This window comes from Echinops telfairi, unplaced genomic scaffold, assembly GCF_000313985.2.
Source record: "Echinops telfairi isolate 266 unplaced genomic scaffold, ASM31398v2 ScPeMD7_7469;HRSCAF=8507_0, whole genome shotgun sequence".
Taxonomy (NCBI): domain Eukaryota; kingdom Metazoa; phylum Chordata; class Mammalia; order Afrosoricida; family Tenrecidae; genus Echinops; species Echinops telfairi.
Genome location: NW_022111372.1, coordinates 60,757,037 through 60,783,926, shown reverse-complemented (window position 1 = coordinate 60,783,926; position 26,890 = coordinate 60,757,037). Strand labels below are relative to the sequence as shown.

Here is a 26,890-nt window from a genome sequence, read left to right as displayed (position 1 = left end):
AGCATCTTTCTCTTGCAAGTTTTCCAAGACCGGGGACTATAGGAACTCGTCGGGTGCAGCTCCCAGAGGCTTGGAAGGGCCTGAATGAAGAAGTGCCCTGAAGCTCAAGTTCATCGCTTTGTATCAGATATGCCGGCGCTGCTTGTCTGCGTTATCTCGGGACAGGCATGACCCCCCAGTTCACACAAAAGTCCATTGAGGTCCATGGCAGAGGCTAGCCACTGGCTCCACATTAGTGTCGGCGCAGCTCCCCAATGCTAAACGAAACATGAAGAATTGGAGGTAGCCCAGAGCAGTGTCAGCCCAGGACAAGGAGAGGCAGCCTCACTCCTGCCTTGAAGAACCCATTTTCCCAGCCCTTACTCTCCCCGCCCCCCAGCCCCCTAATCACATCAGCAACACAGAGATGAATAAGTCATGCAGGGAGGGAGACAAGCGTGCACACACACATCACAGGGCAGCATGGCGACACTGTGCAAGGGGGCCGGGAGTGCTAGGAAAGCGCTCCCAGGAGCAGACAAGAGGCTGTGGGGTGAAGTTCTAGGGTTCTGGGATGCCACCTTCTCCTCAGAGGCTGTGCCAACTGGGTCTGTGTTATTGAAGCCAGGGCTTGCCCACTGTAAATGGGTCAGCTGTGCCCCTCGGCCAGACTGACTCAGTGGTGATAGCATTGGACTTCTTGCCTGCTAAGCACCCACCCTGGAACAATAAGCAACAGCCTGATAAACAGAAGAATGATGTTGTCAATGATCTTCTTTTACTGAGATCCACGATCCATGTCCATGGATGCCACAGCCAAGACATCAGATTGCATACTGCACTGGGAAAATCCGCAAAACCAAAAAGAACCTCTTTCCTATATGACGAACAAAGATGTCGCCTTATGGGCAAAAGTAGCCCTGACCCAATCCATGGTATTTTCATTCAGGCCGGTTGTGTGCAAGCTGGAACATGAATGAGGAAGGCTCAAGAATGGGTGCTTTGGAATGGTGGGGTGGGCCACCAAGGTTAACTCTTCCTTGGGCTTCTAGAAGAATGACTACATCTGAGTTTCCAGACATGTAGCCAAAATGCTCCTCAGAAGCAAAGATGGCAAGCTTCATCTCACGGGCTCTGGACCCTCCTCTGGAGAAGGGCGTCATGCTCAGAAAAGGAGAGAGTCGTGAGACATAAGAGGCCCTTCAACGAGATGGACTGACACAGCAACAGGGACAAGGGGCCCAAACCTAACAAGGACTGAAGATGACACAGAACCGGGCAGTGTTCTGCTCTTTTGTACGTGGGATCGCTATGAATAAGAGCCAACTCGAAGGTTCCGAACAGTAACAAGCCCCCATCCTGTTAATGTAAGGTGACCAGGTTTTAACATTGGAAAAGCGGGACACCATTGATAAAACTCATATCCTGGCGAAATAGCCACATGGCAGCCAAAAACCATATACCCTAGCTTGTCGTGCATTCTTTCCAAAAATCAGGACTTTTTAAAAATGCCATGGGATGCGGGAAAATATTTTAAAATTGGGACTGTCCCGCCCAAAGCGGGCTGTCTGGTCACCTTATGTTAATGGCATTGGTCTAGACTAGCCGTGACCTCAGCCTGTCTCTGTAGCTCATATTCCTATGACGGTTTGGACTCTTGCACATCCAGTGACTTGACTCCCCGCCCCTGCCCGGCCCTTTCCCCCAACATAGATATGATATTAATCAACTCACAGCAAATCTTCTTAGGAAAGAAGTGGGTTAGGTCTGCAGACCCAAATCCCATCCAGTCTCCACACAAAATCTTGACTAAAAGAAGTGTAGAATTGATATTGCAATAATTAAGAGCCAAATATGACTACCACTGGTGGCAGATAACATTTCACTTTCATTAAGCAATATAAAATAGACGAGAGAATTCCCGGCTGCCACCCTGACACACCATGCTTTGCAGAGTGAATCTTAAATTGCACTATGTCAGTCAGAGCTCAGGAGTTATCAGCATCATTTAATTAACTTTTTTTTCTTTGTGCAAAAACCAACACGTTGAAATAAAATATAAAAATGTAATCCCTGTGCAAACCCACCACTAATGACAGCCCCTGGCAGAGACCTGAGCTGCACCTAAGCAGAAATCAAGGCATTAAGCCCTCTTGGTCTTTGCCTCGAAGCTGCCCCCTCAGCCAGGAGCAAGGAGAGGGAGTCACAGGCTCCATATACCTTGGCCAGGAAGTTTCTGGAATGGGGAGCAGTACTGCCTGGACAGTCTAGCATCCCCTCTTCTCCCGAATGTTAACGTTTAGCCCCTTTCCTGTTGCAGTTGAAATGTACTGTTGTTCTTAAAAGAAAAAACAACAAAACATTTTTCAGTAAAGGAATGATAACAGGAGCCTTTGGCTCCAATTAAAAGAGAGTGCGGCTGCCTATGACATGTATTGTATGAATGTGACCACGTTGGTTGGTTGTGAGCTGTAAAGTAGAGTGACACGGAGGGCGCGGGGCTCAGTCGGATGACTGACTTGGGGAAACCTTATAGATTCTCAGGGCTCCCCTAGTCTTCCCCAAACTGCATGCAGCTGGAAGTGAACAGAGGCTGTCCCTTGAGTGGGACTGCTTCTGCTTTGTGAGGGACAGATGGCAACTTGGTGGCACAGGCGGCCCCGTTCTCCCTCCCACACCCAGGGTGGCACAGCAAATGAGCCCCAGCACCCTTTCATTGAGCTTGACGTGGGTTGCATAATTCTTCTACCTGCTGCCCTCTCAGAGCCACTACCAGTCAACAGGAGCTGGCTCCCAGATGTGGCCAATTCGCCACCCCTTCCATAGTCAACAGGCCCCTTTCAGCCGGGACCCCCGGTGTCTCTGGACAACCAAACTGCTGAGCCAGGGAATTCATGTTTTCATGTCCAGATGGCCCAAGAATCCAAATGACCACAGGGGCGTGGGGAAAGTAGGAAAAGAAAATGACTGCCTATTTTGGGTCCCCTTATACAAGAAACAAAAATGTTGTGTTTGCTTTATCATCAATTCCTCAGCTAACTGTTTGTTCTTTTTTTCCTTCTGTTTTCTTTCTATAAAGAAATAAAGAGTTTAAACATAGGTAAGACGAAGAACTCTTGGCCGTCTAATTTGATACGGTTCGTTTGCTTCTTGTGTTTGTTTTCTTGTTGTTGTTGTTGTTGTTTTGTGCTTGTGGAATGCTATATATTTTTATGTATCAAATATAGTCACTTTTATGTGCTAATTGTGTGTTGTGGATATGATAAGCTTTAGCAATTATGAAGTGCAGTCAAAAAGCAACCAAATAAGCTGACAGTAATTAGAATTTCCGGGAGATGCAAGTGCCGGATAATGAACCCTCTGTGAACTTTTATCCTCACTGCTCACTGCAGTCCGTAATTGGGGCAAACAGTTGAGGCAAACTTCTGGCTTCCGTAAATGCTGGACTGGGTTCACAAAAGCTTTAATGAACTGGAAACGGGTCAAAAACTCATTTTCAACTCATTAATGATCTCCCTCCCCCCACCCCACACACACACACCAGATATGTGGTCATTTGAAGAAAAAAAAGAAGAAAATAACTAATTGCCAATCTGTTGGTCAGAATGCATCCAGCAGTCAGATGCATTGGAAATGTCCATGAAGTTCAAGCATGTTCGAGGTGGGTAAAAGGTATAGACCAAGTCCTTGAGGTATAGAGGGCCTTTGCCATTCGAAGGATGCAAGGTCATCGTTGAGAACCATACTGGTGCACTTCACATAAAGAGGGTAGATCCCACATGTGTGGGCACACAGTTGGACGCTGCAGGGAAAGGAGTAACACGAGCTTCCCAAAAGCACTGGGGCCTTATTTTGATTGAGAAGAGGAGGCGGCGAAGCAATTGCTCTCGGTACGGTAGAGGTTGCAGCTCCTCAGTCCTGGAAGGAAAGGTGCATGAGGTTTCTTGGTGGTAGTAGGTCAACGCTCAGCAGAGAGCAGTCGGTTGTCCTCAGCTGTGACAGTGGCCATGATCCCGGCATACCTAGGAAATGTCCATGGCCTTCTTCTCAGCTGCCCACGTGAGCTCGTTACAGGTGCACCCCACTGGAGCCAACTTATCTTTAAAGGAAGCAGAAAGGTCCTAGAAGGGCACCCCATCCCTTCAAGCGCACCTGCCCCAGCCTGACCTTTGCCATAGTCTTAGATGGAAACACAGAGTGATCCATCTGACCGGAGCTTCTCTCTGGAGAATTTTACTGGGAAGAAGGATGAGGCTTCAGGCAAGAATGGGCTCCCCAGCAAGAAGTGACCTCACCCCCTCAACAGCCCACACTTCTGCCAGAGATTTTGAAAGGCCTCCTCAAATCAGACTCCCTAGAAAGTTCAGAATTAATTATCTTGCTCATAGAAAGGCCCAGAGCAGCAATGGCCTACTCCTTCTGTGGCTCGCCCAGCTACTGTTCACTTAGTGACAATGTGCAGTATCTAATTAAGGAATGCCATGAATTGTTCCCTTTCTGCCCTAATTTGTTTTCATATGTAGATATTCTCTAATGACTTAATTGCAAAAAAGAAAAGAAAGAAAGCAAGAAGAATAGAGTGAAGGGAAGCAGAGGGGAAGGGAAGAAGGACAGGGAGCCGCAGGGAGCCTCCCCTTTCAGACGAGTTCTCTAGGCTGGAGTTTTAGCAAGACCTTGACTTCAGGTTCAATTATGTGTCTTAATAGCAACCTGAGGAGAATCTAGGATTAAAGATGGACTTGATGCACAAATTGTTCCTAAAAATAGCCTCTTGGTTCTTTTCCCCCCTTAAATCAGGGAAGAACACAAACGGTGGTGTTTTAATTAGTAATTCAACAGCTAATGTCCACAGGACAGACAGGTTCAACAGCACCCTCCCTCTCCCCCCCTCCCCTCCACTTTCCCTCTTGTCCTAGAAATCCAAAAAGCCACTGAAAAGGACTGGCAATGTCAGGTCTATAGACACGTGATACCAAAACTCTCCAACATCTTTGGACAGAGAGCCAGTCGCCACTTGCCTCCGTAGTCGGAAGGTGAGCAAGCTGCATACTCCTCTGCTCCCAACCTCCAGCTAGTGAAAGGCACCGGCAGTGAACAGACCTGTAGGGGCTTGAGCCGCAAAAGAGAGTAGAGATGATCCCATTTGATTTCTCCCTCTCCCAATTAGGAATCGAAGACCCAGCACAGTCAAAAGATCCACCTAAGGTCACCACCTGTGTCAGAAGTGCACACGGGCTTGCCTGTGTCTTGGTCCTGAGTTATCGCCACCTGTTTTATAAGTCTTGCTCTGTCCCAGGGCACCTAGGTCAGAGCTGAGTTTAGAGACATGAGGCTGCTCCCACCCGTCTGTAAGGCTCCTCCGCCCTGGTTAGCATTGCACAGGCCAGAAGAGCCAGTGCCAGGCTCTGTGGCTTGTGCCTTCTAATTCATCCCTGAGAAACAGAAGATATTGCCGAATGGGACTCAGGGCCCTGGCGCATGCCTGTCATACGACTGCTGCCCAAGGTTTGAAAATTCCCTCTCCTTTCTCAGGACCTCCGGCTCTGGCCACGATGGCAACGAGTCGCCCACCTATGAAGCCTCACATTCAGACCCAGTGTTTTCTCTGTGACACTGAGGCACAGTGGAGAAGAGGCGAGGTGTGGAGGGCAGATAGATCATGGATTATAGTACAAACTTTTTCATTTAAATTTTATTTTATTGGGGGCTCTTACAGCTCGTATCACAATCTATACATAGATCCATTTTGTCAAACACATCTGTACATACATTGTCCTCATCTTTTTCACAACATTTTCTTTCTACTTGAACCCCTGGTATCAGCTACTCATTTTTCCCTCTCCCTCCCCCATGCCCCCTTGGTAATTTATAAGTTAGTCTCTTTTTTTTCATGTCTTAAGTTTTTAATTGCCAGGGGGCACTGAGTACATTTTTTTTCTGATAAGGGGGTGGTAGGCCAGATAAACCTATGGTCTATTCCCTTGGAGGCCCGGAAGAGGCATGGATGGATTAAATAGAGCAGTGTTCCGTGGAAGTCTTCCCCCCTTCTATCTGACAACATACAAGACCCCAAGACTCCCCACCCCCGAGGGGGGAAATAAAGGAGATTGGCATGCAGCCGCAGTTGGGATTGAATAGCTATACTGTTCATAAAAATCGGAGCCCAGTGGGCTCTTTCCTGCAGTGAAGAAAACAACTCTTTTAGCATCATGGGGCACCGTAAGTTCTATGGTTGCATGACGAGCTGGAGCCAATTAGAAGTCACTGAGAGCCGTGAGACGTTGAAACACTACATTACGATGTTAGATTCTTTCCAGTTCACTAAAGTGGAACGGCACTAGGAGAGAGAAGCTGAGAGCCACGCTAGGATTTGTGTCAGCCCTTTGCACCCAGTAGCCCAGCTACACAGCACCTTCTCGTTTCTCTTTGTGGGAAAGCAACAACCCGGCGCACAAGTACTACTTGGCAGTGGACCCCGTGTCCGGCTCGCTCTACGTCTCCGACACCAACAGCCGGCGCATCTACCGCATCAAGTCTCTGAGCGGAGCCAAGGAGCTGGCTGGGAACTCGGAAGTCGTGGCGGGCACTGGGGAGCAGTGCCTGCCCTTTGACGATGCCCGCTGTGGGGATGGTGGCAAGGCTGTGGATGCCACTCTGATGAGCCCAAGAGGTAATGGTCCCGGGAAAGGGAACTTTCGCCCTGAGCTACAGCTTGCCACCAGTGTGGCTTTCTCCTTATGAGAAAGAGCTACCTGGAGCCCGGCTGTCCAAAGCACAGCTTCCTCGAGAATGGTTTCGCTCTGATGGATGGCTTTGGTGGGTGGGTGTCTACAAAGAGGAAGGAAACAAGCATGTTTATTTATTGGAAGTAAACATTGTCACCCCCTCCAAATGGAAAGTGGGGTGGAATCTGCGTGGAGCTCTGGGATGGCTGCCCACCACAGAGCTGCAGGAGGGTCTGGGGCCGGCCCTGGGGCAGAGTGCCTGCCAGCCGTGTGGGCCGCAGACAGAACAGAGCCCAGTGGGGGCCTCCAACCACCCCACACCCCCACGTTAGATCATGTGCGTCAAGTCTTACGCACAGTGCCTGGCATTTTGTAACTACTCCACACATGTGTAGCTTTCATTTCCAGGGGTTGGGGATCGGGGAGTTCTTAGTACCAATGGATCCCTTTGAAATGGACGAGAGATACTTTAGGACCCAACTGAAAATCAAACTCTCTGCCATCAAGTCGTGGCTGACTCATACCAAGCCCCTGGGGGTTTCCGAGACAGTAACTGTTTATGGGAGGAGAAAGCCCAGTCTTTCTGCCCCAGCGCTGCTGGTGGTTTCAAACTGCCCACCATTCATATCTCAGCGCAGCAGGTAGCCAGTCATGGATAATGCAAACCCTGTTAGCAATTTCCGCTAGCATGGAAGCAGTCATACCATGGAAGCAGTCATACCATGGATAGTAGGGTGAAGCTGGGAAGAAAGAGTAGTCGGGGGCCTACTGGCCCTGCCAAGACAGAGGACTGCTGAGATGCCCAACGTGTCCCCCAGATATTCCAGGGTTAAACTGAGACTGAGCTTCTTTCTGGGATGCTTTCAGCAGGAAACATTTCCTGGGGAGTCTGTGCCTGTGGGAATCGTTGTGTCTCAATCTCATTGCTTGCAATCAGTGATGAACGATATTCCAAGTAATTCCCACCAATAAGCTCTCCAGCAGTGAATTCTGGAGAGACCTCTTTCAGAAAGAGAGTCACTGAAAGATTACCCCCTCCTCCCCCGAGTAGCACCGCTCTCCCTCACTTGCAGCCCAAGATCTATTATTCTTCCACTGGAGGGAGGTGAGTGGTGATGCCACCAACAGCCCCGGAATTATACAGAACCCAACACCTGTGAAGAGGGTTCCACTGCTTTCAGTAGCATGCCAGTTGAACCCAGTAGGGTCCCTCGTCTAAACAGAGCGCCTAGCCCGATGGCCTCACCTCTACTCCGTGCCTATCCTGTACTTTTCTAAGAAGCACACTCATACTGTTTGTCTTGCTCAGGTATTGCGGTAGACAAGAATGGACTCATGTACTTCGTCGATGCCACCATGATCCGAAAGGTTGACCAGAATGGAATTATCTCCACCCTGCTGGGCTCCAACGATCTCACTGCCGTGCGGCCCCTGAGCTGCGATTCCAGCATGGACGTGGCCCAGGTGGGACTCTGTGCCTTATCCCCCTCAATGCTCAGAAGCACCTGGGGCTCAGCCCTCACTTGCTTCCAGTCGGTTGGGGATGGAGGAGGAGGGGGAGCTGCAGAGATGGATCCCAGGTTTGACTGGAGAAGCCCGTGATGAAGTAGGCAATGAGATGGAATGGGAACTGTTAGACATCGGGGAGATAGAAGGAGAGAAAAATCCTGCTCAGAAAAGTGGAGCTGGTGACACTCCAGCCATGGCAGATTACAGGGTAGGAGTTACTGTGTAATTGCCTCTCTTCTCCATCATTATTACAGGTTTCAGAAGGTTCCGTACAGTGTTATATGTCAATCAGAACTTCCCTGTTAATTTGAAATGATTGCATCCTTGCTATATAAACCTTTACTTTGTGCAGGAGTAACTAGTGCTGAGTTACTCTACAAAATTCCCCCAAGTGTGGCTTTTACCTGAGGCTCTTCAGGGAAAAGAGGCTCACTCACAGGTTCAGCAAAGAAAGCTCGGATGTATTATATGGATTCCCAACGAACTTGAAATGTCTGCTCACCCTTCCTCTAAGAGCATTTCAGCCCGCACTTAACCTCGTCAGTGTTCACCTCAATTCCACCACTAATACCTTGCTACAAAGACGTTTACCTCAGATTCCACAATAGAGGTGTACGTTTGGTTCAGTTTATTTTTTGCAAGTATAGACTCAAGTTTTCGTTCCCTGGCCAGCCTGTACATTGGCTGCCCTGCCATCAAGACCGTCTCTTGCAAGGTTCCTGTAAACTCAATAGAAGTGTCCCCAGTAGGCCTCCACAGGCCCTGGACGTGGTGAGCAGAGCACAGGCTGGATCCCCCGGGTCCGTCATGCAGTGCACTGCCTGCATAACCAGCTAAGACCACGCTGGTCCTCCTCCAATCGTCTGGGTGGAGTGCCAGCACCCTGGGGAGGCCTGGCCACCTCATCTAGTCACAGCAGATGAGATGAGGAGGCTTCAGAAAGTTCCTGGGGAAAAAAATCCCACAATCACCTGTTTTTACTTTGACACAAACTTCGTGAAGCACCCTGGTATAGTAGACATTTGTTATATCCCCCTTTTTTGCTACCATAGACTATGAGCAAGGGGGCCCGTGACTGGCATTTGCAGCAACATCTTACTGAAAGACAGTCTTCTTTGCCCCTGTGTGTGTCCCTCCGCCTCTCATCCTGTTCGCTCATCCAGTGCCGTGTCATCCACAGGTTCGCTTGGAGTGGCCAACAGACCTGGCCGTGAACCCTATGGACAACTCCCTGTATGTTCTCGAGAACAACGTCATCCTTCGCATCACTGAGAACCACCAGGTCAGCATCATAGCCGGGCGCCCCATGCACTGCCAGGTTCCGGGCATTGACTACTCGCTCAGCAAGCTAGCCATCCACTCTGCTCTGGAGTCGGCCAGCGCCATTGCCATCTCCCACACAGGGATCCTCTACATCACGGAGACAGATGAGAAGAAGATTAACCGTCTGCGCCAAGTGACCACCAATGGCGAGATCTGCCTGTTGGCCGGGGCCGCCTCAGACTGTGACTGCAAAAACGATGTCAACTGCATCTGCTACTCGGGCGATGATGCCTATGCGACCGACGCCATCTTGAACTCCCCATCGTCCTTGGCTGTCGCTCCAGATGGCACCATTTATATCGCGGACCTTGGAAACATTCGGATCCGGGCAGTCAGCAAGAACAAGCCTGTTCTGAATGCCTTCAACCAGTATGAGGCCGCATCCCCTGGGGAGCAGGAATTATACGTCTTCAATGCGGAAGGCATCCACCAGTACACTGTGAGCCTGGTGACAGGGGAGTACCTGTACAATTTCACATATAGCGCTGACGGCGACGTCACTGAGTTGATTGACAATAGTGGGAACTCCCTGAAGATCCGCCGGGACAGCAGTGGCATGCCCCGCCACCTGCTCATGCCTGACAATCAGATCATCACCCTCACAGTGGGCACCAATGGGGGGCTCAAGGTCGTGTCTACACAGAACCTGGAGCTTGGCCTCATGACTTATGATGGGAACACCGGCCTCCTAGCCACCAAGAGTGATGAAACAGGGTGGACAACTTTCTATGAGTAAGTGTGTCTCCCAAGAGCCCCCTGCCCTGCCCTAACTGGCCTCTGGAGGAGCTAATCCCCCAGCTTCTAAATTTGCTTAGCCTCAGTGTCTTCCTAATTTTAAGGTCTACTTACTGCCTCGAGATATTCGCATCCCCTCTCCCTGACTCCTGCACAATTCCCTCTCCTGGGTCTCTGAGATTGAACACCCCACCCCCACTCCCTAAGAGTCTGAAATTCCCGTTGCCTGCTTGCCCTTCCAATTTCAGGATATTGGACACGCACAGCACCTGGAAGATCAAGTGTTGATTAACTTTGTTGATTATTCATGTTTGCAATGGGTGCGGAAATTAGAACCTAAGAGGCCAGATCCCCATGGGGCGCCTGTGATTTGCCAATAGTCCAGCATCACCCTTGATTGCACAGACAGGTAGATAAACTCTGAATTTCCTCCTTAGCAGAAACAGATCAATATAGATAAACTGCTAGGTATATTAAAAAAAAGCGAGAGCTGGTCATATTTCCCCTAACAATTATCTCATACTTAATAGCCCTGCTGTTTGTTTTGCCAAAAAGCTGTTTTCCCTAGTTCCTGCAGGCAGCTCTCGGTCAAATTGCCTGCTGCTGCAGGTATTAGCTGGTAGGATGCTGGTTGCAGCAAGACACCAAGGCGTGATTCCCCCAATTGCTGGCGGGGTGCGTGATGGAATTTCCAAGCATCTGGCTCTCCTCGGTGGTGAAGGATCATGTTATCCCCTCTGTACTTGCAGCCCTGGCTCGCTGCCGTCTAAATGCTGCCACTAGCTGAGAATTTAGTACATTAGGGAGAGTTTGACCCAGAGAAAGGGGGATCGGGGAGGGAGCAGAAGAGTTCCTTGTTGATCCCGCTGAAGTACAGGAATGTTCACTTCCTGTTTGGATGCCAACGGGGTTAGGAGAATGCCAAAGGAAGCGATTGCCACCTGCTGGAGACTTGGCAGCTCTGCAGAATTGCTTTCCCTTGCTCTGCCTTTGTCCTTTGGGCAAAGCCCAGTCTTTGGACTTCTGAAGCACTCTCACATCCCTCAGGGAACCGAGGTTTGATCACACTTAGCAGCCAGTGACTGCCCCTGAGGACACCCTTAGAACGGCATCTTTAGTCATCCCCCTGTGGGTGCCTGCCACTGAGTCAATTACACTGAGTCAAGTAACCCTGTGCACCCCAGAATGAAACCCTGCCCGATCCTGCTCAGCCCTCACAGGCATGCCTCTGTGTGAGTCTGTGTTACTGTCTCTGTATTTCTGACCCTCTCAACTTTACCAAGCATGGTGTCCTCCGGAGGCTATTCCCTCCGGGTAACAGGGCCAAAGGACGAGACAGAGCCTCCCCAGCCTGGCTTCCAAGGGTCTTCCTGGCTGTACTTCTTCCAAGACAGAGCTCCTTCTTCTGGACAGCTATGTATCTATCATATCCTTCCCAACACCATAATCTAAAGGCACCAATGGCCCCGTCTTCCTCATATCGTGTCCAGTTTTCACGCACAGAGGAGGCGATTGAAAAATACCGTGACTTGGGTGAGGCGTGCTTGTTCCTCCAACTGACATCTGTGCTTTCTAGTACTTTCACATCTCTTGAATGGCAGGCTCGCCCAAAGCAGCGATACATCGTGTTCTTGAGCACTGCTCCCCGGGCACTGATGATGGCTCTGATTGCAATGACATCCTCGACAGCTTGCATCTCTCTTCCATTTCTCAGGATGTTGCTTACTGGGCGTTGCGAGGAGTTTTGTGTTCTCCACGTTGAGATGCAATAGATCCTGAAGGCTGCAGTCTTGGATCATCAAGATTGCTTAGCTTCCCCAAGCAAGGCTGTGTCACAGGCAAATCCACAGGTTGTTCATGAGACTTCTTCCAACATTGTCCAGCTCAGCACACTGATTTTATTATGTGCTCAGTTATGGATTGAATGCGTGTGGTGATAAAAAAAAATACAGCCCTGATGGGCACCTCTCAAGATTTCAAAACTTGTGGTCCCCTTTGTTCTGTGCAGGCAACTGCCCCTTGGTGTAAGCACTAAATGAAGTTAAAGCTGCCCTTTAACTCAACCAGCTCTAAGATGCTCATCTTTCCTTATGGCCGGTTCACCTAAAGACCCAGTGTACTTCCCAGCGTCTCTGTTGACTCAGTAGCTAGAGAAGAAAGAATGCTCCCTCTGGGGAGCCCAGTCAGAATGAGGCCTGACTTAGACTGTAGCAAATCTCTGAGTCATGCAAATGCTTAAGGTGCTCAGCTGCGAGTGAAAGGTGGAAGGTTTGAGCACAGTCAGAGGTAGGACATGCCAAGAGAGGCCTGAGGACCTGCTTCCAACAGCCCGCCATTGAAAGCTCCTTGGGACACAGGTTGATTCTTCCAGACACGGAGCCACTGTGAGTCAGTGCTGACAGGCCAGCAGCTGGTCTGGGGCGACAGGCTCACATCTGGGTTCACCATGGGACATACTCTCTTATGGTTTGTTTTCCATCCATGCAATGCAGCGGTGACAGTCTTCAAGTTTCACCCAACAGTTTTATTGGCATAAAATTCACAAATCACACAATTCAATCATTCAGTCACATCAAGAACAGTTGTACCGTCATCACCACAATCCGTTTCAGACATTTTTCTTTATTTTTGTACTCGTCGTTATTAGCTCCCCAATCCTGCCCCCACCCTCCCCTGCTACACTCCCCAGAAACCATCAATCCAGTTACTGTCTCTATAGACTTACCCATCCTAGATTTCACACACAGAACAACATGTCAAAACACACACACAACCTCGCAGGGATGACAAAGTAAAACACATACAAACCTCAATCAAAAAGAAAACAGAAAAAAATGTTTTTAATTTAGACAGAGCATAAGGAAGATCAAATGATGGGGTGGTAGATTTCACCATAACTGCATCTGCAGCAGACCGCTTCCGATGCATCTGCATGTTAGCAAGGCTGTTCGTATCCACAAGATGAACTCTTACCTGAGAGAATATTTTTCAGGAAGGTGCTTTAGTTTGAAAAATGCACAGGTGTGATTCATCATTTTTAGAAGGTATATAGAAACTGCATCATGGGGAGATTTTTCTTCCTTTATTTGATGAGCTTTTTACACACACACACACACACACACACACACCCCTATGTACATAGTGAGTAAAGTCACTGATCTCAATTCCCCCATTGTGGAGGTTCTAGGGTTTAAAGTCTTCCTTTACCTCCTAAAGAGATGCTAGCTGGTCTTACTGTCTCGCACTTTGGGGACATGCTCAGCTAATTGACAGCTTACCAGTCAGACACAAATAGCACTTCCTATTGGGACCGTCAGGTTGAAACCCACTCTGACTCCATGAATACAACCACCCCTTGCACACCTTAATTAAAGACATCACACTACAGTGTAGGACTGGCTGCAGAGGGCCACTGCGGGCCTCAGGAGTGGGATTATCACAGCCCTGTCCTCTGATCGCCCCTCATGGGGCGAAGTGGAGAAGGCCAGGGTCTGACCTCAGTAGGAACCCAGAGTCAAGAGATGGTTACTGACTTTGTTCATTCCCAGTGGGAAACGCTTAAAACCAGTTGCCCGCGTGTGTTGACTCCACCTCATGGTGGCCCCATGTGGGGGGGGATAGAATTGTACCCCATAGGGTTTTCAGTGACTGCTTTTACAGAAGCAAAGCACTAGGCCTTTCTTCTCAGCTGCCTCTGGGGGGCTCAACCCCTCGTTCGTTTGCTTAGCCGCTGAGCATGTTAACCATTTGCACCACCCAGGGACTCCTTAGTGGGGAACTTGAGATTGTGACGCACTTACTGATGAAGACAAAGACCACCACAGCCTTCAGTAAGGAGCCCTTAGCCAGAGACTTGAGGCTATTAGGCAACATCTGCCGATACAGGAGAGCTTGAGGTAGGAGACACTCTCTTCCCACCCTGATGCTGGAGCTGGGGTACAAGTCCTCCCATCTGCAGGAAGAGTAGAAACAGCTCCCCTCTGGGTCCTGCCTGCTAGAGAGAGTAGACTTTTATCAGCTCAGCTGTCTCCATCTGACATAGTCTACGTTTTCACTGTTGGTGATTGTGTCCTCCCTGGCAGCATGTACACAACATGAGGACCAGGATTTTTGTCCAGGTTGTTCCCAGCCATGCCCTGGTGTTTTGAACAGTGCCTGACGTACCATCACCACTCGGTGAACATTTGTTGAGTAAATGAGTCGAAGGCAGCCTCCGTCCCACTTCCAAGGCCTGTCTAGTTCCACCGTGTTGTCTTTTCGATTCCATCCCTGGGCCTCGTCAAGCCTTGCCCCTAAGTGCAGATGTATTTGTAAGGAAACCAGATCCGCAAATATGCCCACTGTGGAGAGGTTAGCAGAGCTGTCTACACTAGATGTTCTTTGAGAGAGGAAAGGAATGTTTCTCTCCCTGTGGCTTTTGCAATTCTGGTCCCAACTCCAACATCCTGTAGAAACTCTGGAATTGAATTAAACCCTGAGTCCCAGAGACAGAAACTCCTCCAGACTCACCAGTTGCCATTGGAGATGGGGACAGCATTGGTTCCTGAGCACAAGGCTTGGAGAAAGATGGGAATGTCTACTCCTGGCAGGAGTTACAGTCTCTGAATCTCGCGGGTGGCCGTTCTACCCTGTCTTATAGGGTGGCCCTGAGTCTAACCCCTGCTCAATGGCAGTGAGACCTAACACTTCAGGGTGTTCCCTGGCTAGTATTTGAAAGTAGACCACCAGGCCATTCTTCCTCATTTCTCTTAGTCGAGAAGCACCCATCTTCCTTGGTTGCCCTGACTGGTATTTGGAACTGGTGGTATGGACATGGCTTCCTATTCCTGAAAAGCATCACAGTCTCAGAAACCCAGGAAGGTCATTCTACCCTTTCCTAAAAGGTTGTGATGAGTCATCATCCACTCAATGGCAGTGAGTTTATTTGTTTTTATTTGGGTTTAGCTTCCAGCATCACAGATACTGGATAAACCACCAGAGCCCAGCAAACTCACTTACAGATGGTGGCCATTAACCTTCGGTTGTCTGTATTTTCAGAGAATTTCTTCTACATAGGTCTCACTGCCATCGAGCAGGGTTAGACTCATGGCCACCCTATAAGACAGGGTAGAACGGCCACCCCCGAGATTCAGAGACTGTAACTCCTGCCAGGAGTAGAAATTCCCATCTTTCTCCAAGGACCAACGAGTGGGTTCAAACTGTGGACCATGTGGATTGGTGCCCAACCACCAGGGTTCATATTTTCATCCCCCCTACAATGAACATTTGATATGAGTAGATTCCATTATTTCCATTCAACTACATGTCCATTTTCTGTGCCAGTAGAAAAACATTGTCTTCCATGTTGGTGGCCCCACAGGTTTGTATTTTAAAGTATATCATCAGCTGTTTAATGACCCTTCACTCAAGGAATGTGGAAGTTGTTCTAATTTGTCACGGTTGTAAATAACAACTTGACCTACTCCAGGTGCTGCACCAACTCTGGTCTCCGTCACTCAGTGCTTCTGTCTGAGAGGTGGTGCCTTTAGCACAGAAGAAAGCACAAGGGAGCCCTTTGTGCAAATGTGTTTCTAACTCTTTCGTGTGAATCGGGTGGACGTTTACAGACAGATCAGTTCTGCAATCAATAACTGACACGCATTGTGCTTCCTGTCCTTGATTGCAATCCCTACAATGTAGCATCAAGAATGTCTTTGCCTGACCTTTCACAACCGTGGTCTCAGACAATATTTGTCCTTTCGACGAAGATTGTCCCGCGTAATGTCCTCCTGTGCCACCCATGTAAGGAGGTGTTTCACAGATTCATCGCTATTCTTTGACACCGCAGAATATGCCATTGTGTGGGTGTACCGTAGTGTGCTTATCCAGTCTTCCATTAATGGCCCTCTCTCCTATTTTGACTCAGAGCACCTGAGTCAAGCTCTGTCCCTGTTTAAGATGGTTACATCAGCAGGGCTTGCCAAGAGGGAAATATTGCCCTACCCACTGCCTCGTGGCCGGGAACTCTTTACAGGGCTGGGACCCCACCTTCTCAGATCCCTTCCCCACTCCCACCACCACCCTTCTTACCCATCTTTTACCCAGTGTCACTATGGCACAACTCGCAGCCTTCAAACCTCGATTTCTTCTTCAGAACAGAATTCCACGCATCACTCCAAGTCTGAGCCAGGTCTGTGTTCATTCATTCAAACACCATTTACCCGCCACCCTCTGTCTTTGTGTCACGGTCATTAGCCATCGAGGACCGTCCTCTGTCCACAGACTCTTCCCACGGTGATCCTTCTCTGAGAACCTTCTGCCCAGATGCTGCACACGCTCTGCTCTCCACCATCCAGGACCCTCCATCTTGGTCCCTCTTCCCGGTCCAAGGAGAGTCCCACCCAGAGGTGGCTCTGCTCTTCCTTCTTTTCACCCTTCCTACAGAACGCCACATGGCCCGCCTCCCCCTCTTGTCTCCATCCGCCCCCAGCTCATCTGGAGGGCTCTGAAGGCGCCCAGTTCAGATCTTCCTGGAAATTGGACTATTTCCCTTCCTGGAACCTTAAGCGCTCCCCACATTCCAAATGCAGTGGTTCTTCCAGGGAGAGGAACTGCTTGCCCAACTAAATCCTACAAGGCTTCTTGCTAAAGGAGGTCGGGGGAAGGGGAGGACACAACCCAATAGTTAAGAAAATAGTAAAAATGAACACAGAGCCAAAAAAGGGAAAAAAAATTTCAACACTTGCTGTTGAATGGATTCCAACTGTGGTGACTCCCTGTGTGTCAATGTGGAACTGTGCTCTGTGGCATTTTCTGTGCCTGATTTTTCTTTTTAGAAGCTGATCCCTGAACCTTTCTTTCAAGGAGCCTCTGAGAAGGCTCCACTCTCCCATCTTTCCCATTTGTAGCCTCATTTACCATGTGTCCCACCCAGGAATTCGGCCATAAATTAACCTGCTGCCAGAGAGCCCATGCCAACTTACGGTGGCCCTACAGGGCAGAAAAGAACGACTCCCTGGGGTTTCCGTGCCTGCCACCCCTCCAGGGAGCAGGCCACCTCATCCCACTCCTGCTTCCAGCTGGTGCATTTGAACCATGGAGCCTGCAGTGAACAGCCCAGAGCTTAATCCGCTGTGCCACCAGGACCCTACTTTCCCTGAAATAGAGAGGTCACCTGCACACAGTGGGGCAGTGATCACTGGTGTGGCTGGACACAACAGAGGCCAAGTGAGTCATCCGGGGAAATTGTCCACGGAGGCTGCTTGGGGAGCTAAGCCTGGTCAATTTGGGCCTAGAGGACAGGAGTCCTGCTTAACTGCTAATGGGCAGAGGGGGCATGTGGCTTAGGGTGTCCAGAGGGCTTCTAGGGCACAAGGGGATGAGGTTGAGGTTGTTCCAGCGAACAAGACTGGGACGTGGATGGTTTCCCTGCCAGGTTTCCCTTTCACGGAGTGGCCGATGGGAAAATGCTCTGCGTTGTTCATAATGAAGTATCGCAATGAAAATGACATTGCTGGACAATTAATGTGGTGGCTTTGCAGAGCACATAAATAAAAGGCACACGCCGCTGTGGTCTCTAGCTTGGGGGAAGCGTAAAGGCACCTGGCCAAAAACCAAGTGAACTGTCTTTGCTGAGACGGCATCATTGATCCTGCCGGTGTAGGAAGCATTGCCACTGGTTCTCGGGCAGGGTGGGGTTTGAGAGGCAGGGGGCAACCTTCAGTGGGATGCACACCCCCAGGCGCTCCGCCTCCAAGTCTCCCTCCAGCCCTGGTATGTTTCTAAGTATTATAAATGCTCCCATACGGCATGTCTATCCCCTAGCTATGACCACGAGGGCCGCTTGACCAACGTGACACGCCCCACGGGAGTGGTGACCAGCCTGCACCGGGAAATGGAGAAGTCCATCACGATTGACATTGAAAACTCGAACCGCGACGACGACGTCACCGTCATTACCAACCTCTCGTCAGTGGAGGCCTCGTACACCGTGGTCCAAGGTACGCCTGCTCCCACCCCACCCACCCCCACCCCCAGCTCACCCCTACACCCAGCCCAGCCCATCTGGCCAGCAGGCCTTGCTCTCCGCTCTGCTTTCATCAAATAGCCACAGAACAGAAGCTCTGTAAGGGCTCACCCTTGTAGAAAATGATCCAGCAGCTACAGGGCACCACCACGACAGCGCATCCTTCCGGTTACAGAGCACCGCGATCAAGCCAGCGCCGTGCTGTAGCAAGTGGCGCGCATTTGGGGGTTTCCCGGTCCAGACTGAAGTAATATTGACACGACAGTCGTAGTGTCAGAGTAGTCTGAAATACGGTGAGAAGAACCAACATGTGATGGCGACGCAAAGTCAGCACCTGCTGTTGGGGGGGGATGACACCTGTAGACTCGCCAGGCGGGGGATTGCCGCGGACCTTTGATTTGTCAGCAACTCCGATCCGCGGAGCGCAGTTAATCGAGCTGTGCCTGCATCCACAACCAAACTCTGGATATTTGGAGATGTCCACATACCTACCTGAAAATATCAGCTTTGCCTTCAGCCCGCTCTCTTCCCACCTGCCCCCCTGCCCCACCCCAGCACATGTGAATCAAGCCTCTTGTGAGAGACCCGCCCTCGGCTCTGTTCCATTCTGCCCCTCTCTTATAAACAGTCATTGGTTGCGTTGGTGCCCCGGGACCAGCGCCCTTTAGCATTGGCCGTCAAATGGTAGCATCTAGACTGCCCTCTGGGGACTGTAGCTGCTGGGCATGCCGGGCCATCCAGGACAAGCGCCGGAGCTGGCAAGAAAAGGGATGGTGTCGGTTCATTTTCCTTTTAATTAAGATATAATGTCGGTGGGCTCGCCCATTGTCAGAGGATAAAAGTGTCCTCTCCGTAGATAAATGGTGACATTTCTAGACTATTATCCCCCGACAGAGCCTGTTTCAATGACTCTATTTCAGCTCTGTCGAGTGATTAATGATGTAGATTCTGCCCTTCTGCATGATGGTGGGATCCCAGCAGGGCTGGAAGACACTTTCTCCCTACCCCAAAGGCCGCTGCCTCCACGGCCGGCCCAGCAGGGCACCATTGCCTAGATCATCAGAAAGCAACATCTGTAAACAGAGTCTCAGACTTGTGTCTCCTTCCTGTAATTTTTTTGGATAAAGGGAAAGGTCAGAAATCAGATTGACAGGGGTGGTAGATTCCATCCGGGAAGATAAGCACATGTTATTAGCACCACCGGCCTAGTGGAGGCTTGCTATTTGACTCTGCAAACTCCTCCTGGGTGGGAGGTGGTGCCATGCGAGAGCCAGTAGCCAAAGCACAAGGGGAGGGGAGGCTGCCTTCCCTGTGGGTTTTCTGGAAGCATCGAGGACTTGATTTTGAGTAGATCTGACCTGTGGCCAAACGAGAAGCTCCGGGTTAGTTGGGAGGCAAACATGTGGGAGGGAGGGAAGCAGTCTTCCTCTCCTTCATTACTATTGTTTTTTCTGGTTCAGCTAAAATACATATGTTAAAGACCAGGCGTTTGATTGACACAAATTGTGTAGGCAAACAGCGTCTTTAACTGTCTACATTTGCTATTAATAACCTTCCGTGAGTAAAAGAAAAATACCACAGCATAATTATTTCTGGAGTGCCACATCTTAATCATGTTTTCCTTTACACGGATCAGTAGCCTCTCTGCTACTCACCTTCACATTGGGTGTGTGCTAATTGAAGGCAGTCTTGGACTGCCAGCTGCAAAGGACCGTGGAAACCTAGAAAATGGGGGTTCTGTTCTCTTGTTACTAATAGAGTGGCTGATTTATTTCCCTGTCCCCACCCCGCCCGCTTACCCTTCTCCAGATCAAGTGCGAAACAGCTACCAGCTCTGCAATAACGGCACCCTGAGGGTGATGTACGCCAATGGAATGGGCGTCAGCTTCCACAGTGAGCCTCACGTCCTGGCGGGCACCATCACCCCCACCATCGGGCGCTGCAACATCTCCCTGCCCATGGAGAATGGCTTGAACTCCATCGAGTGGCGCCTAAGGAAGGAACAGATTAAAGGCAAAGTCACCATCTTCGGCAGGAAGCTCCGGGTAAGTGGTTCCACCCCGCGTGTCACCACAGAAGGGCACACCCTTTCCTCGCGCTGCTGAGCGCATGCACCGCTTCCGAGTGGTCGGTGCGCCTCCCTCGAGTGGAGAAGGCAGCTCCTTGCCTCAGAAGGTCAGAGCCACATGGCTCCAGGACTTCCCCCGGAGGAACAAGGGTCTCCATTTCCTCAGGCTGAAAATGGCAGCTGTTTCCTGCCGTGGGGGACTTATGTTTAGGCTGTTGCCAGAGGTGGCTTTGGTCTGCTTGGCACACTTACCATCCTCTCCCTCCATCCGGAGCCTATTCAGTGGATGTGCATTTGGGCCAACTCTATGCCCAGGAAAGTCCCCGGCTGGGACAAGTAGTGAACGTGCCTAATGGAGAAGTCAGAGGGTTTAGTCACCCAGAGGTGCGGTGTAAGAAAGGCCTGGCAATCTACTTCAGAAAAAAGCAGCCACTGAAAGCACCTGTAGAACACAAACCTCCTCGCACCCACGGGTCGCCACGAGTTAGAATCCACTCGACACCGACTTGTTACGTCTCAAGTATTCTGCTAAATACTGCAAGGCCACAGATTGACAACTGTGTTCCTTGCCTTCAGGGAGCGCGTAGTGTGGCAAGATAGAGACACGGTCGCCCAGTGGGTTCAGTGAAGAGACAGCAGTACACCCGGGTCCACTGAGGTCCCAGGGAAGAGCTCTCACCCAGCCTGAGGGAGCCAGGGAGACTTGCCAAGAGGAAGGAACAACCAAATGGCACAGGAAGTTTGAATGAACCTCAGCTTCTCCAGACAGGCAACGTGATCCCGAGGCAGAGCTTGCAAACATGAATATATCACTTTGGGGCATGTTTAGGATGCCATCCATGTGTGAACTGCTGTAAAAAGGCAAATGCAGCGCCCCCCACCCCCCTGCCAAATGATGGTATCTCCCTGGGTGTCAGAATAGAGCAGGGCCCCAACTGGCTTTCAATGGCTGACTTTCCAAAAGTTGATCTCCAGGCCCGTCTCCAAGACCCCAACTGGGTGGCTCAGACCTCCAACTTTGAGCAAGTTAATTCTTGGCACTACTCACGGCCCCCTGAACTGCATGATGTAGCTCAATGTAATCTTTCTAACAGACCCAGGAGGGGAGCTATTACTTGTCAAAAAATGAAACTCAGGTTCAGGGAACCTAAGAAATGTTTCCATGGACAGGATGGCTAGAAATAAAATAAGGCTCAGCCCACATCCGTCTTTCTGTCTGACTCCCGTGCCAAGATTCTTGAGAGCACTCTTCCACGGTTCTCCATCCGCATGAGCCCAGTGTTTGGTAGACATTTAGCATCATGCTTGCATCGGAAAGGTGCTCATTAGATATCACCTATTCGTTTTTAAAAGCTATAACTGGAATTCAAGTGCCCCTACCAAATGAGCTAAGGTTTGTCCAAACTTCCTGGGCCATTTGGTCACTACCTCTTCTTGGGAAGTCTTCTGGGTAAGTGTCTGCCACTCAGAAGGACCAGTTCCTACCACCGTATTCACCTTTGTTCCGGGGGAAAACCTGAGATTTCAACAAGCATAGAGCAGATGGTTTTGAACACCTGCTAAGGACCAGGCACTGTGCTGTGCACCGAAGATGCCAGGCAGCCAAAACCAGGTCTTCTCATGCAGCTTCCATCCCAGGGATCATGGGGGTGGGGGAGAGAAAACAAGTACCTGACAAAATGACAGATGGAGGTGGCACTAGGAAGACATTAAGCAACATACAACAGCAGAGTTTAACACATGCTTTGGAATCCCTTTGGCTGGAAGGCTCCCTTTGGCAAAAGTTGGGCCATCACTTTTGCCATGTTACTGGATTGCAGTCCAGCCACCCAGGTGATGTCCCTGCAGAGGTGGGCCATTCCGTATTAAGATTCCTCCTTTGTCTGGCTGGAGTCTAATTCCCCACATTAGGTTATCAGCAGTCTCCCATGCTTTCCTTCCTCTCCTGGTATCTGCAAAGTTGCAAGCGGCTGTATCTTCCTAAAGACAAAAATGGAATGAGATTAGTAGCTAAATCCTTAATGACTGGGTTTCGGGGCTGTGTAATTGATTTTTGATATGCAGCATTGTAGAACTTGATTAGAAGTAGTAATCATTTCTTTTCTCTGATACATCAGTTATGCATTTTGACTAAGTTTTCAAAATAAAGATAAATGTGTCCCTGAAATAAAATGGCTATAATCCCAATTCTGAATATTAAAAAATCTTAATAATGGCACTTGCGGTAATTAGCAGAAGTTAGGCACGCAAGTCTTATAACTGAATTTCTGCCAGGGTTAGATTTGCTGGCATCATGTTTATGCAAATCAAAACACAGTTTTATCTATCAACACCTCAACATTTAATTGTCTGGTGTTAGTTCCTGTAACAATAATCACATATCCATTTAGCTCTCTTAAATGAAAATCACTATGAGATTATAACAGGTTGAGTGGACTGAAAATGTAATTTGAAAATGAGGGAGAAAGCCTGGAATTTATTTGCATCTCATTTATTTTAATTCCGTTCGTAAACTGTTTAGTGAATGAAATAAAAGCAACTCCTAGAAATTGCAGGGGAGCTGTGGGAAGAAAATGCCCAGAAAAGGTGGGTGATGTGGGGATTAGGAGGCTTGGGGAGTGTCCTCTCCCTCAGGTGCTTCATGAACCAGCAGCAGGAAAGCTTGCAGCCGTGCAGTCAAAGACCAGGTTCCCTTATTGGCATAAATGGCCACGCGTTGGCTGCTAACCAAAAGGCTGGTGGTTGGAACCTTCCGCAGGGTTAAAAAAAAAAACAGCCATTGAAAATCCAGTGGAATCCGGTTCTACTGTGAGACGCATGGGGTTGTCATGCGCCAGGTTGACTCTGTGGCATTCAGTGTTTCTTGTTGTGTGCTTGTTTGGGTTTGTTGCTTTTCAGAAACCGCAGGCAAACAGGCTGTCCCAGCCGATGAGAGCGCGGCCTCTCTGCCTCTAACCTTGTCGTTTTAGAGTTCTGCTCCATTAACAAATGAGACACTGACATCTTTGATTCATTCCAAAAATTGTTGCTTTAGTGCCCATTATATATCAAGTACCATAGATCAGATTATCAAGATGTAAAGAAAACCCAGTCTTTGTCAGCAAGGAGCTCACGGTCCAGTGGGAAAGGGACAACTTGTCATGTAAGCTCCAGAAGAGGTTAATACCAAAAGGAAAGAGATACCTAATTGTATGGGTCGGAAAGCCTAGATGGAGAAATAAATAAAGAACAAACAAATTTCAGGGGAATGACTAAACGCGGAAATCTTGAGAACACGATTTCACAGCCCGATGGAGTCAGGCGGCTCTCCCTAGTGCTCGCTCCTTTCAATTGCACTGTCTTTGGACCCTGCTGCCATCTCGAATCTGTGGTCACAAAGTTATGGAAGGGAAAAGGCCATGGGTGATTGAAGGTGGCCTAAGGTGCAAGAAGAGGCATGCCTCATTTCCACACATGCTTGCCAGGACCCAGCCAGATGGCCTCAAGTTAACTGCAAGGGAGTCTGGGAAATGTCTGGCCGAGCACTTGAAAGGAGACTTGGTGAACACATAGCAGTTTCAGAGAGTCCTCAGATGACAAGGGGTCAAGAAGGGCTTCACAAGGAGCTGACACCAAACTGATGGAGTGTCCAGGAATAGTAGGCATTAGCCGGGTGACCATCTGGAGGAGGGGGTGTCAGACAGAGGCAGTCACCTGTGAGAAAGGGAAAGACAGCTGGCTGGACTTCATGGTGGAATTCCCACTTGCCAAGCTGGATTCCCAGACCACACACCTCATGCTTCCGAAAACCAGTCAAGGAAAGCCGTATGGATCATAACAGCCCATCTGCAGCCAGTTTGGGGGGGAGGGGGACCTGGAAGCACTTTGTTCTGGTGTGCCTGGGTGTCCCCATGAGCCAGGTCACCAGGATGGCCACTCACATCAGCAATGTCAACTCGCCTTAACTTGTCTGGAGAGGAGAGGGGTGGATTCAGTGTGGTGCCCAAAAAAGATGGCACCGGGTGAGTCGGCAGGGCCAGCTCATGGAAGGGATTTGTCTGATATGCTGGCATTTATGCTGAGGGCGATGGGAAGTCATTAGGGGATACATTAGCGGAATGATGTGTTGGGACACGTAGGCTTCACTGTGGAGAAGATAGACTATAGCAGGTAAGAGGAGGTGAGGGAAACCAGGATGCTATTGCAGGATTTCAGGCAAAAAACTCAATCATTAGTAGGGAGTATTAAAAGGAGGGGGATGAGGAGATGTGAGAGATATTTAGCTAATTACCTAGATTTGAAAACGGATCAAATTACTATGTCATCCTCCACTTCTGTGGGTCCCTTCTGGGGATCTTGAGGACCAGGGATGCAGACTGGCCATCACCTTTGTGAGGGAAGGCTGGTAGCTGAAACCCAAGACAGATGGGAGATTCTGGCAGCCCTAACCTGACTCTTGGAATGAAGAAAAACAATGGCGTGAACATGAATATCAAGCCATTTTAAACAGTGATGAAGCCACAAAACATCTCACCACATGGCTGGGCCTGGCAAATGTTATGCTAAGTGAAGTCAGTCAGTCAAGAAAGGACAAATATTGTGGGAGACCACTACTACTAGGATAAAATCCTAGACAAAGACTTGCATACCAAAAGGAGCAGACTTTGGAGGCTCCCAAGGGAGGGGAGTTAAGGGTGGGAAGAGGAAGCAACAGACTCGAAGGGTGCCAGGTGTTGACCTGGGTGACAGGGAGGATCGAGGTCAGTAAGCGGGAGAAAAGGAATCAGGGTTGGATGTAGGATAGAATACAATGGGGCTGGAGTGGGGGCGCTGATGAGTGGACAGTCTGAAATGGAAACGCTCCCCTAATTCCCAGTAAAAATGTCATTTATTAAAAAAGAAAGAAAGAACGAATGACCCTGCACTGAAATACAAATTTTTCCATATTGACAGGTAAATATAAACTTGGGGGGATGAAAAAATCCAGCTGTTTAAAATCAGCATGTAATCATTACTCTCACCTCATGTGCTTACAAGTCTATAACTGTTTACAAGAGTAGAAAGCCCCATATTTCTCTCTTGGAGTGGCTAGTGGTTTTGAACTGCCGGCCTTTCACATCACAGCCCACCATGAACGGTAACCTCTAGACCACAAGGGCTCCTTGGCAAGTGTTTCACTGCCCTCAAGTCCACTCTGGCTCATAGTCACCCTACAGGTCAGAGTAGACTCTCCCTGTAGGCTTCTGAGACTAGAACTCTTCTTTGTAAGTTTTATTGGCTTGAATTCGCATGTCATACAATGTCATGGTTTCATCACACTAAGAAGAGTTATGCAATCATCACCACAATATTTCATAACATTTTCTTCTCCCACACACTCATTGTTGTTAGCCCCCTTCCCCCCAACCTCCCTTGCCTTGACTCGAGGTAATTTTTAATCTAGTTACTGTCTCTGTTGACTTACCTATCCCAAATTTCATATATAGAAAATCATACAAAACAAGAAACAAACAAAAAAAGACAAAACAGCAAAATTTCAATCGCAATGAAAGCAGAAAATGTTAAAGACTGAAACAACTTTAAAATGGGTCAAAGAGGAGATCAAGTGATAAGATGTAGCATTCCACCCAACTACATCTGCCACGGTTGACTTTACAATGCTCTCTGTATGATGCCAAGGCTATTCACATTCTTGGACGATGGCCAGAGGGGAGTCCCTAGAGGCTTAACCCATGTAGAGACCCTGCACTGTCACCCATAGCCTCCTGCAAACTGGGTATTCATAAGTTAAGCTCTGATACCGTATGTCCTCTGGATTTGGATCTTATTCTTTCAATCCTTGAATCGCATGGGCTGCTGGGCTGCTTCCGTGTAAATGCCTCCGTTCGATGACTGCGTGTGTCTGACGAGCCTGGAATGCCCCGCAGCTGTTCATTCTGATACGCAGGCACCATCTGATGTGCTTTGCCACACTTCCCTATATCTCCACCTCTTTGGTGGTCTTCTCATGAGGGCCACAATGGAGTGGTCCATGCCACAAGAACTGACGGATCTTAGATTGGAGCTATAGTAAGTGTGATCCCTAAATCCACTCATTGATCTGTGGTTTACTTATGTGTCTCTGGCTCACTTTGAAGATATCATTATCATTTTATAATAGAGAATATTATAAATATTATAAATCATCCCCATGGGGCATTATATTGATAATATAATATATTTTGCCAATGGTATCGAATTTAAAACGTACATGCATAGGCTAGCTTTTCAGATCGCTGACTTGTTGACTTGTAAGATTAAAAACTATGGTGCCTGGCTATCAAAAAGTACAGCGTCTGGGGTCTTAAAGGCTTGAAGGTAAACAAACGGCCATCTAGCTCAGAAGCAACAAAGTCCACATGGAAGAAGCACACCAGCCTGTGCAACCACAAGGTGTCGAGGGGATCGGGTATAAGGCATCATCAGAACAAAAAATCTTACCATAGTGAATGATGGGGGGAGTGCGGAGTGGAGACCCAAAGCCCACTCCAGTAGGCCACTGGAGATCCCCTTGCAGAGGGGTCTCGG

The 26,890-nt window shown here is 49.1% G+C and overlaps 1 protein-coding gene across 1 annotated transcript in view; it reads left to right on the top strand.

The window, feature by feature from the left end:
* The window catches only part of TENM2 (teneurin transmembrane protein 2), a 1,165,990-nt gene that overhangs the window by 1,096,338 nt on the left and 42,762 nt on the right, over positions 1-26,890 (top strand). The window contains exons 19-24 of the mRNA XM_045284698.1: positions 3,059-3,079; positions 6,417-6,649; positions 8,014-8,168; positions 9,394-10,268; positions 18,075-18,250; positions 20,086-20,321. Of these exons, the coding sequence (XP_045140633.1) occupies positions 3,059-3,079; positions 6,417-6,649; positions 8,014-8,168; positions 9,394-10,268; positions 18,075-18,250; positions 20,086-20,321 (1,696 nt within the window). The remainder of the gene's footprint in view (positions 1-3,058; positions 3,080-6,416; positions 6,650-8,013; positions 8,169-9,393; positions 10,269-18,074; positions 18,251-20,085; positions 20,322-26,890) is intronic.